The 12,063-nt window shown below is 37.1% G+C and overlaps 1 protein-coding gene across 5 annotated transcripts in view; it reads left to right on the forward strand.

Moving 5' to 3' along the window:
- Positions 1-12,063, forward strand: part of Spag16 (sperm associated antigen 16) — an 871,212-nt gene that overhangs the window by 41,131 nt on the left and 818,018 nt on the right. For all 5 annotated transcript variants that reach the window (XM_031367840.1, XM_031367842.1, XM_031367843.1 and 2 more), the window contains exon 6: positions 7,608-7,715. In XM_031367840.1, coding sequence (XP_031223700.1) covers positions 7,608-7,715 — 108 coding nt within the window. The remainder of the gene's footprint in view (positions 1-7,607; positions 7,716-12,063) is intronic.

The raw sequence follows: 12,063 nt of genomic DNA on the forward strand, positions 1-12,063 counted from the left end.
TGTATTTCTTTAATCCAAAGGTATTTAATGGAGAAGGGGCTATCTTGTCTAAGTCTGCATAGCAGTATCCCATGACATAGAATCCTGAACTGAATGCAAAAGGAGAAAATGTATTTAAGTGTCATCTCTCTCTGCTTACTACAGAAATAACGTAGACAGCTTGCTTTCCCTTCGTTTTTCTGTGCATTGATTTTATATATTTAAACATGTCAGTGTTGGTAAGATGGATCATTAAGGCTGTTAGCTCCTTACTAGCAGTGTGTGAGAATTCTACTTGCTTCCCAAATTCCAAAAGAGAATCGGTAGTCTTTTCTCCTTTAGCCTTTAAGTGATTTGATAGTGACGTCTTATGGTTTTGATATGCAATTTGCTAAGAGCAGGTGATAATGAACACAATATTTTGTGTTTCTTGCCACTTTAGAATTTCTGGTATCACTATTACCCTTTTATTTAAAGCCATTGCCTAATTTTGGTTAGGCTGTGTATGTTGTTATTGAATTCTATGATTTTTTTTTTTCTCTTTGAGATACAGACACTTTGGCTACTGTATTTCCCCTCAGACTGTGGTTTTACATTTTACTTCATTATTATGATCTTTCATGAGATTGATTTGATTTATATGTGTATACCTGTGTGCTATGGTGTTTGTATCTTTGTTCTTCCCTCAGATGGGTTGGTTATTTCTAGGTTCTTTACTTTTTCACATAAAATTTGCATAAAGTTTCACATAAAATCAATAGAAAAACACAGATGAGGTTTAGACTGACAAGGACCTGAACATAAGTTTTGTTAGTGCATTTCTGTGTGTATGTGTATATGTACACCTTATGGAGGGAGAGGTTGATGCCTTGGTAACTCTGAGTCTTCTCTCTGCATAGCCCTCTCTATAGGTATTTCTGTCTCTCTAATAGTGAATATTTATGAAACATCTTGCAATGTGCACTTTTCACATTGAGTTAACATATATGGGCTTCATGGAAGAAAGGGTGGCCCACCTGACCACTGTCCCAGGGCCTGTCCTTGTGCCTTACACATAGTTGGTGCTTATATGATTGTGCTACTATACTTTATGTTTACTGTTAATAATTTCTACAGTAGTTGGTGGGTTTTGTCTTCATAACACTTTTGGGATTAGGATTTGTTTCCTTTCTGTGGTGGGAATTTAAACAACTTTTTCCCCAGGATAAATTTTGTTCCATTTAGAAGATTGTTTTCTATTTCAGAGTCTTTACACTAATGAAAGATAATGCAGACTAGAAAGGCTGTATAAAGAGTCCCAAATAATTGATGGAGAATATATGGAAAAGACAGAAATGTACTCTTCTTAAAACAAAACAAAACACTTTATTCCCTTCTACCAAAGAGTATAGGACTAAAAAACATTAAAATTAAATGGCCGTTAATATGGAGGACAAAACCAGGTGCTTTCTTAAGGGCCCTGATTTTGAGTACAAAATTCACTTCTGTAAAAGGTCAAAGAGTGTCCAGCTTTAAGAAGACCCATTTAATTTAATGACTTTCAGAAACAAACATTGTGAAAATAAAGACAATAACGAAGCCCATAAAATTTCATGCTTTAGTGTTTAGGTAATTGCTTGTTAAATTAAGAAGGTATTATTTTTTTCTGGACATGGCTATATCCCTTCCTTTTGCAGTTAAAAATATAATGAAGCTATCCTTCTGTCTGGCTGAATTCCATTTGGCCCTTCAACAATTACTCCAATATTAATTTTTGTGGGTCAGTGTAATTCATTTATCAGCAACTGAGGATAATGAAATACTTGGTAATTATATAATTATTGTTATCAGTGAGAAAAATATGTGGCAAGGATGGTCCGCTTTGGTTGGTGCAAGTAAACACATATTTCTATGTTCTATTATGTCAAATTATGATGATGAAGTAATTCAATAACTTCATTACTAAATATCCATCCAAAAATAATTGCTTAAATTTATTACAAAGTTGTTTTACTGGGGTTCTTCACTTAAGAATGATTTTAAGACTATGATATTAAATCACATTCATGATGCACTGAAAAATTGAGTTTCATATTATGCTAAGAATACACATGTCTTAATATTATGTAGTTGAATTATAGATGGGTAGGTTCTAGTATCCTAAAATGGGGAGGTTTGATAATTATTGTAGCATCTCATTAAGACAAGGCATGTATGAATATTCTCTGTGATATACAAGTTTAAATAGACAGTTTCACAGAATAGCTCTTCATTGTACTTGAACAGAATCTCAGTGTTTGCTGTCTGTTTTAATAAACGTTTTTTTTTCTTTTAGCACAAAGATGTTCTACTAATGTGATGAGCAGATATGATGAATTTAAAATATTAATTGTTCCCATGAATATTTTATCCTGTTCTTTATTCCAACTTCTATTTCCTTTTATTTAGCAGGCGGGCAGCAGGAAGGTCATAATAAGAGAAGCATCAGCATGAAATGAATTTAAATTGTTTTACCGAGTAGACTTCATTTGTGCAAACAGAGAGCAAGTCCCTGAAAACCAATTTAATGGTCAGAAAAACTTTAAAGTCTAATACTTTAGTCAATTCCTATGCTTTCTTTCCTGGGATGAGCACAGATAGGTTTCTAAATGTGTATTGAAAAGTGAGGTGAGGTAATGCTTCACATTTGTCATTCTGGTGAGGGACGTCTGCAGTATTTAGTGTTCCAAGCATTTTTTAACCTATTGAGAATTTACATTTTAAATAGGAGAAATAAAGTATATTTTTAATTAATTAATTGAGTAACTACAAAAAGACTGTTTCAATGGACTGTTTAAAATACATTTTAATGAAAGTTAGTTTTTTAAATTTTTATTTATTTATTTATTTACATTTATTTTATCCACCCCCCCACCCCATCCACCCTCCAACTGTTCCACATCCCATACCTCCTCCCCAGCCCTCTGTCTCCATGTGGATGTCTCCACTCTCCACCCCACCTGACCTCTAAACTCCTTGGGGCCTCCATTCTCTTGAGCGTTAGGTGCATCATCTCTGAATGAACACAGTCCCAGGAGTCCTCCCAGAAGTCCTCCATTGCATGTGTGTTAGGAACCTCATACCAGCTTGTGTATGCTGCCTGTTTGGTAGTCCAGTGTCTGAGAGATCTCAGGGGTCCAGATTAATTGAGACTGCTGGTCCTCCTAACAGGGTCACCCTTCTCCTCAGCTTCTTTAAGCCTTCCCTAATTCAACAACAGGGGTCAACTGCTTCTGTCTATTAGTTGGGTGCAAATATCTGCATCTCACTCTTTCAGCTGCTTTTTGGGTCTTCCGGAGTGCAGTCATGCTAGATTCGTTTTTGTGAGCGCTCCATAGCCTCAGTAATAGTGTCAGGATCGTGAAAGTTAATTTTCAAAATTTTATTTTAATTTTATCTTATGTGTTTTGCCTACATATGCCTATGCACTGTACCAATGGACTCCAAAAGATGGTGCTAGAACCTCTGGAACTGTTGTAATGAATTGTGGTTAGCCATCACCTGGTGCTGGGTAACAAATCCAGTTTCTTTGCAAGAGCAGTGTTCTTTTTAACTGCCAAGCAATCTTTCTACCGCCATGTTTACTTTTCATAAAGATGGACTGTATTAATTGTATACTCATACCTTTGGACAGTTAGAAGCAATGTAAATACCTATTGCCACACACCTTATTTTTGAAGACAAGTCTCTTAGAAGATCTGAGTATAACTCATCTGTTATGCTAAATATTTATTATGTTGTGATCATAAAGATTGCAGTGGAAGTCTATGGGAAAGAGCTGGTAGGTAAGTTCAGAATCCCAGCCATCCTAGTTGTCCAGCTGGCCTTACTCAACATTAGTAATTTAAAAATTTGCCCAGTTTTGGGTGTTCTTGTACTTCTTGTACTTTCCTTGACCATAGTTCATATGATGATTGTGAACGGTGGCCTTTGGATACTTGCGTGAGAGTATGTGTGTGTGTGTGTAAGCCAAGAAGCCATGCTACTGTTTAAGTGGCTTAGCACTCTGAGGCCTATTACACGTTATTATTATTATTTTTATTAATAATTTATTAATAATTTATTACTATTATTTTGCAGTTGCTAACTCTGATATATTCATAATTCGTATAACTCCAAAAGTCGCATTGCTATGTAGAAATTTTCTATGGCCAATGTCATCCCCTTATCATACTGGAACTATTTTAACCAAAGAGTTGAACCTATTTATTTGCTTAATTATGGATATTTAACACTAGAATCTTAAGTTGAATTTGTTTTCTGATATTTCCATTCATGTATATAGTACCTTCTTCCTCTCTTTTTGAGACCAATTCTTTATATACACATTTTAATGCTTTCAATATAAAGTAAAATAAGGTTTTGCCTGTGTACATTCTTATATTTTTACAACAAAATCCTGGCACAACCATTTACTTTACTCTCTCTATTCTTCCTCATACTTAACTATATTTTCACCTACTACACACTGGGGTCACTGGGTCAGGGGGAGAGGATATCAGATAGTTGCCTTCTCTTCTGCTTCATCCTCACCCCAAAATGAGCTCTTTTGTGTTCTTGAGCTCAATAAATGGAGAGACATTAAGTTATAAATAGCTTGATAGTAAAATAACAAAAGTAGATTTTGTGAAGTTTTCAAGTGTTTTAGTGAATTATGTGAATATATGAGAAGCTACATCTATGGCATGAAAACCCTTGAGATGATTGACATCAGAGACAATGCATCCCCTGAATGTCCAGCAGCTATTGTAACTAGTTAACAAATATTTATCTCAACAAGTGAGTACATTGTGTTATAATAATATTACAATTAAAATGTGGTAGTTCTAAAGATTTGGATAAACTTAAAATAGCAAGTAGTTATACTCTGGTTTTGTGGGGAAATGCTACTTTTCAAAGTCTTAGTGTGATGGCCCATCTTCATTTTCAACTGGAATGAACTTAACACCATAAAAACACATTTCATGAAGTGTGGCTCTTCCCATTCTGATAGATCATTAGCCAGCCAATATGGTTCATGAGGACAGTGGGAGCAGAGATGACAAGTGAGGAAGGGGTCTCAGATGCCCTGTTAGTATGTATGGTGAATGACCACACTGGCAGGTAGATCAACTTTACTTAGAGTGATTCAAGGTTTATAAGTTTTGGAGGACTGAGGGTAGGAACATCCAGGATGAGCAAAGGTCATTGTCTGAGGACTGAGGGTACTGAAAAACATCACTAGCATGGGGAAGCATTTCAGGAATCTCAGGTGCTGGCCTAATAGTTTCTTATCAGGAGAAAGGAAATTGAACCTGTAATCTAACTAAGGCTAAGTGGCATTCTTCAGGTAGAGGCATGAGTAGGAGGTTAGAATTCCCCAGACAAGGTCAGAAGAGAAGCCCTACTAATGAAGGGAGTCTTCCATATTGCACTAAGCCAGAAGCTATCTGATTATGGTGAAGTTAAACCTTAGTTAGCAGAGTTTTCCCACAATGTATTATGTCTAGGAAAGTTTAACTGAGGAGATACGTTTCCCCTTGAAAGCTATGTGTAAGAGGCCCCAGACCTTACCACAACTGACAACCATGTTAGAGGTACCATTCTGATCTTAAAACCCAGCACATGGGCCCAGCACTTGTCAAAATGGGAAGAAAGACTTGGTCCATACAGCCAGGAAAGTCCTCAAATAAAAAGCCCCTAAATGTATTAGCCAGGCTTTTTGGCTTCTGAAGTTCTGCTTCTTGTTAAATGAGGTGTGAAAACTAGGATGTGGTTTTTGTGCATAAAAGCCAGAGTGGTAAGACTCTAGGATGTATGATTTGAGCAAGTTACCTGTGCAGCCACCAGCTGAAAATACGGATGTTCTTTTTGTTTTTAAGAATATCTACAAGGTAGTATCTGGTGGGCTTACCTAGCAACACTGCATCACCTAGCAACATAGCAACGCCATGTCCAAAGGCCCCAGGTTGAATAAAAAGGAGAAAGCCAGCTGAGCACCAACATTTCACTTGTCTTGGCTTCCTGACTATAAATGTAACATGAACAGCTGCCCCCTCAGTCCTGATACTACAACTTCCCTGCTATGATGACTGTGACATCTAATTGGGAGGCACAATAAGTTCCCCATCTTTAAACTGTTCTGTCATAGCTACAATGAGGAAAGCAACTAATACACATGGTTTCTTGGGTTTTGCTATTTCTTCTTGTAGCCAGTATCACACATATTTGTGCGGTTGAAAGATGTAAAAAAATCAGTACTCAATTATTGTTCATCAGATGAGGTTCAGATATGAATATTTAAATCATAATTTACTGTACATGCCAAAAGTTGGCATGAATATGAAGTTGAAGGTTGGATAGAAGATTGTTAGTGTTGTATTTATCGGATTTTGCTTACTTATTTAATATGTGATGCAAATTCAAAACTTCTTAGTAAAGATCAATAAAGCTTATCCAAAAAAGAATTAAAAGATTAGGAAGAAGAAGAAACTCAGAATCATTATCTCTGACCACACACCACCTATATTTTGATTTGATGGCCAGAAGTCCTTCTGATTAACATATGTTCCATCAGGAACCTGGAGACCTAACCCAGGTCTCCTAACCTCCTTGGCAGTACCACAGACACTGTTCCTAACAGAATCTTCTGACATAGCTTACCGCCAAGGCTTATCTGTGTGCATTTATGTGAATCTCAATTTTGTAATATTTGTGACACATAAAAGTGTACTTCTTCCCTTCAGATCCTGATGTAGTGTGTCTGCTATCCAGGCCAGTTCATTTTCTCAGAGAGTGAAAAGCTCAAGGAAGCAGCATGTTGTTACTTACCCAATATGGAGAGAGAGCAGATATTTTTTTGTTGTTCATTATAAACCATCCTTTACTGAGACTAGCCTGTAACTGTAGAGAGTGACATACTCCAATTAATACATCTCATAGACCTCCACTTTAAACAGAATTTGCATTCTTGCTCTATTCAAAGGTTTGCATGTCTATCCAGTATAAGAATAGTTCTATTTTGGCTGAATTATAAGTATGCTAACATTTTAATAGTTAATTTTTTTATTGAGAATTTCATATATGTGATTAGTTTCTCACAAGGATATCAATTGCATATATATAGTTATCTGATCCTCTGTGGATATATATTTCTCATCTAACAGAACAAAATTTTATATTTTTGGAATTTCTGTGCTTTCCAACCTATCAGAAGTCATTGATCCAATATATAATTTGCCCTCAAAAGTGGAGTAAGTCCCTTCCTTTATTTCTACTTATTGTGAATTACTCTGTTTTGTATATATAGTTTAAATTTGTAAACCAAAATTCTCTTTGGCAATAAATGGGTTACACTGTGCACTTATTTTGCAAGCAAGTTTTCTAACTTGGTTTAAAATTATTAAGTATAAATGACTCACATTTCTGAAGTATAGGCTTTGTCCTCTCATAACTCAGTGATATAGTAGAGTACGACCCTCATGCCTAAAATGGTGGGCTCTCAATGAGAGTAATACACCTCCTGTGCTATTCAGTTATCATTGGCGTACTATTTGAACTCAACACTAAATACTTTTCTCAGGAAGGAAACAATGGTGGTTTTGAATGTTGGTTGTATTGGTGATTTTCAGAAAGGCCAAAGAAGATCTGATGAGAACACAGAAGGAACGGGACTTCCATCGTATGCATCATAAGCGCATGGTACAAGAAAAGAACAAGCTCATTGCTGACCTCAAAGGGTGAGATGCTTATGTGTGTTGACTAGAGTTGGGCTGTTTAAATGTACTTGTACCTTTAAGTTTATTGGGTAGGAGGTTTAGGCCCCTTGAATTAAAGCCATATCCACTCTATTAGAGTGTGTGATTGAGAAGTTAAACAAAAATATGAGAAAATATACTCATTATTGCTTTGTCATTCAAGACACAGCCTTGGTAAGTCTGGTATGAGCAAAGGACCTTAAGGGTGTATTTTTCAGTGAAGCAAATTGTGAAGAGTGAATAAGCTTGTGGAGTGATGTCCTCAGGCTTCCATTGTGAGACAGAGTACTACATGCAGTAGCATGGATCATGGAAGAACATGGAACATTCACCAGATGAGCCACAGATGACAAAGAACAGGCAAAGCTCTGCTGGGATACAAGACATATCCTAAATTAGCTTGAATTTATAAGAGAAATTATAGAAGCTATTTTGGGAGGCATTATTCATACACATGATTCCTCCTTCATTAGCTTCCTTTAATTCTTTTTCTGTAAAGCAAGAAATCAGTTTTATAGCTCTTAAGTAAAATGATCTTTTGTTTGTTCTATGATAGTACCATATAACAAAATATTCTGTGTTGACAAGGATATTAAAAATATATTACCCATTATTATGGTGTTTATCCAATATAAACACTAGATATTTATGTTTAAATATATATTACACCCACTAAATATGCAATTAAAAAGGACATGCTGTAGTAAAAGCAATATATAGCAAACCAGTAGCCAACATCACACTAAATGGAAAGAAACTTGAAGCAATCCCACTAAAATCAGGGACTAGACAAGGCTGCCCACTCTCTCCCTACCTATTCAATATTGTACTTGAAGTCCTAGCCAGAGCAATTAGACAACAAAAGAAGATCAAAAGGATACAAATTGGAAAGGAAGAAGTCAAATTATCACTATTTACTGATGATATGATAGTATACTGAAGTAACCCCAAAAATTCCACCAGAGAGCTCCTAAACTTGATAAACAACTTCAGCAAAGTAGCTGGATATAAAATTAACTCAAGCAAATCAGTGGCCTTCCTCTACACAAAGGATAAACAACAGGCTGAGAAAGAAATTAGGGAAACAACACCCTTCACAATAGTCACAAATAATATAAAATACCTTGGTGTGACTCTAACTAAGCAAGTAAAAGATCGGTTTGACAAGAACTTCAAGTCTCTGAAGAAGGAAATCAAAGAAGATCTCAGAAGATGGAAAAGATCTCCCATGCTCGTGGATTGGCAGGATTAATATAGTAAAAATGGCCATCTTGTTGAATGCAATCTACAGATTCAATGCAATCCCCATCAAAATTCCAACTCAATTCTTCACAGACTTAGAAAGAACAATTTGAAAATTTATCTGGAATAACAAAAAACCTAGGATAGCAAAAACTATTCTCAGCAATAAAAGAACCTCTGGTAGAATCACCTTCCCTGACATTAAGCTTTACTACAGAGCAATTATGATTAAAAACTGCATGGTATTGGTACAATGACAGGCAGTGGATCAATGGAATAGAATTGAAGACCCAGAAATAAACCCACATACCTATGGTCACTTGATCTTTGACAAAGGAGCTAAAACCATCCAGTGGAAAAAAAGACAGCATTTTCAACAAATGGTGCTGGCTCAACTGGCTGTTAGCATGTAGAAGAATGCAAATCTATTCATTCCTATCTCCTTGTACAAAGCTGAAGTCCAAGTGGATCAGGGACCTCCACATAAAACCAGATACACTCAAACTAATAGAAAAGAAAGTGGGGAAGAGCCTCAAGGACATGGGCACAGGGGAGAATTTCTTAAACAGAACAGCAATAGCTCATGCTCTAAGATCAAGAATTAATAAATGGAACCTCATAAAGTTGCAAAGCTTCTATAAGGCAGGAAACACTGTCAATAGGACAAAATGGCAACAAACAAATTGGGAAAAGATCTTTACCAATTCTATATCTGATAGAGGGCTAATATCCAATGTATACAAAGAATTCAATAAATTAGACTTTACCCTATAAAATTACCCTATAAAAATGGGGTACAGAGCTAAACTGAGGAATAACGAAGGACCAAGAAGCACCTAAAAAATGTTCAACATCTTTAGTCATCAGGGAAATGCAAATCAAAACAATCCTGAGATTCCACCTCACACCAGTCAGAATGGCTAGGATAAAAAACTCAGGTAACAGCAGATGCTGGAGAGGTTGTGGCGAAAGAGGCACACTCCTTCATTGCTGGTGGGATTGCAAGCTGGTACAACCACTCTGGAAATCAGTTTGGCGGTTCCTCTGGAAATTGGACATAGTTCTACCGGAGGACCCAGCTATACTACTACTGGGCATATACCTAGAAGATGCTCCAACATGTAATAAGGACACATACTCCATTATGTTCATAGCAGCCTTATTTATAATAGCCAGAAACTGGAAACAACCCAAATGTCCCTCAACAGAAGAATGGATACAGAAAATGTGGTACATCTGCACAGTGGAGTACTACTCAGCTATTAAAAACAATGAATTTATGAAATTCTTAGGAAAATGGATGGATCTGGAGAATATCATCCTGAGTGAGATAACCCAATCACAACACACATGGTGTGCACTCTCTGATAAGTGGATATTAGCCCAGAAGATTGGAATACAGGAAGAACAACCCACAAACCACAAGAAACTCAAGAAGAAGGAAGACCAAAGTGTGGATACTTAATTCCTTCCTAAAAGGGGGAACAAAATACCCATGGAAGGATTTGCAGAGACAAACTATGGAGCAGAGACTGAAGGAAGGACAATGCAGAGACTTCTCCACCTGGAAATTCTTCTCATATTCAACCATCAAATCAAGACTCTATTGTGGTTGCTGGCAAGTGCTGGCTGACAGGATCCTGATAGAGCTCTCTCCTGAGAGGCTCTGACAGTATCCGACTAATACAGAAGTAGAGGCTCAAGCCATCCATTGGACTGAGTACAGGGTCCCCAATGAAGGAGCTAGAGAAAAGGACCCAAGGAGCTGAAAGTTTTGCAGTCCCTTAGGACAAACAACAATATGAACTAACTACCCTCAGAGCTCCCAGGGTCTAAACCACCAACTAAGGAGTACACATGGTAGGACTAATACCTCCAGCAGCATATGTATAGCAGAGGATGGCCAAGTTAGTCATCAATGGGAGGAGAGGCCCTTGGTCATGAGAAGGCTCTATGCCCCAGTTTAGGGGAATGCCAGGGCCAGGAAGTGGGAGAGGGTGGGTTGGTGAGCAGGGGAAGGGGAGAGGGAACAGGGGTTTTGCTTTTGTTTTTGTTTTTGTTTCTTTTCTTTTCTTTTTTTCTTTTTCTTTTCTTTTCTTTTACTTTTTTTGGAGGGGAAATTGTGAAAGGAGATATCGTAAGACGTGCAAATGAAGACAATATCTAATAAAGACAAAAAAGGGTATGCTAAACTAGTTACTTTTATCAATGCTATTATATAATATAGGACAAGAAGCAATTTAGGGATTGTAAGGCTAGTTCTGGCTTATAGATTGATGCCTTCATGCCATCCTGCCTGGTCAGGCATGGGAGCAGAGCCAGGGTGCTGACTCATCGTATTAATCTGAAGTCAGAGAGTAGAGAGTGAATGAGAAGTGGAAGCAGGCTAAAAGAGCCTGTTGGCTTTACCAGTGACTGACTGTTCCTCGTCAATCTCAACCTCCTGAAGATTCTTCTGCCTTCCCTCTCAACATCAATATCTGGAGGCCAAGAGGGGGAATTCTTAAGACTATGAAGAACATTTTGCACTTGAACTCTATGATTCTGGCCCTGTGCTTTATGAGCTCCTATCTTATACTACATAATACATTTTTTTGAGCTTACCATGTTTGCACAGTAAGTAATACTTCCAGTATTGTTGAAAAGTCCCAATAGGTTTGGAACTCAAGGCAATCTCTTTACTGTGAGGCTTCATTAATTCAAAAAGTAATTTATAATATATACTGACATGGAGTAAAGAGTCTCATCTCCAAAGGGAGGGATGGTGGTATATAACAAAGCAAATAAAATCCAGCAGGGCACAAGATAAACCCTGCATGTACATGTCTGGTATCTGGGGCTTGTGATGGGATTTGCTCTACTACAAGCATCCTGAGGAGCCCCGCCCTTGGAAGTCTGCCACCTGCAGCACAGATAGCTTCTCCCTGGCTGTGGGATTCATTCTTTGCCTGTAGATTTCCCCAGTAGATATCCCACAGGCTTGACATTTCCAACATCCTAAGACTTCTATTGCAATGTATACTTACCATATTTTTATCCAAAGAATGAATATATATACATATATATATATATGTATATATATATATAT

This window comes from Mastomys coucha, unplaced genomic scaffold (genome assembly GCF_008632895.1).
Source record: "Mastomys coucha isolate ucsf_1 unplaced genomic scaffold, UCSF_Mcou_1 pScaffold14, whole genome shotgun sequence".
In the NCBI taxonomy this organism is placed as follows: Eukaryota; Metazoa; Chordata; class Mammalia; order Rodentia; family Muridae; genus Mastomys; species Mastomys coucha.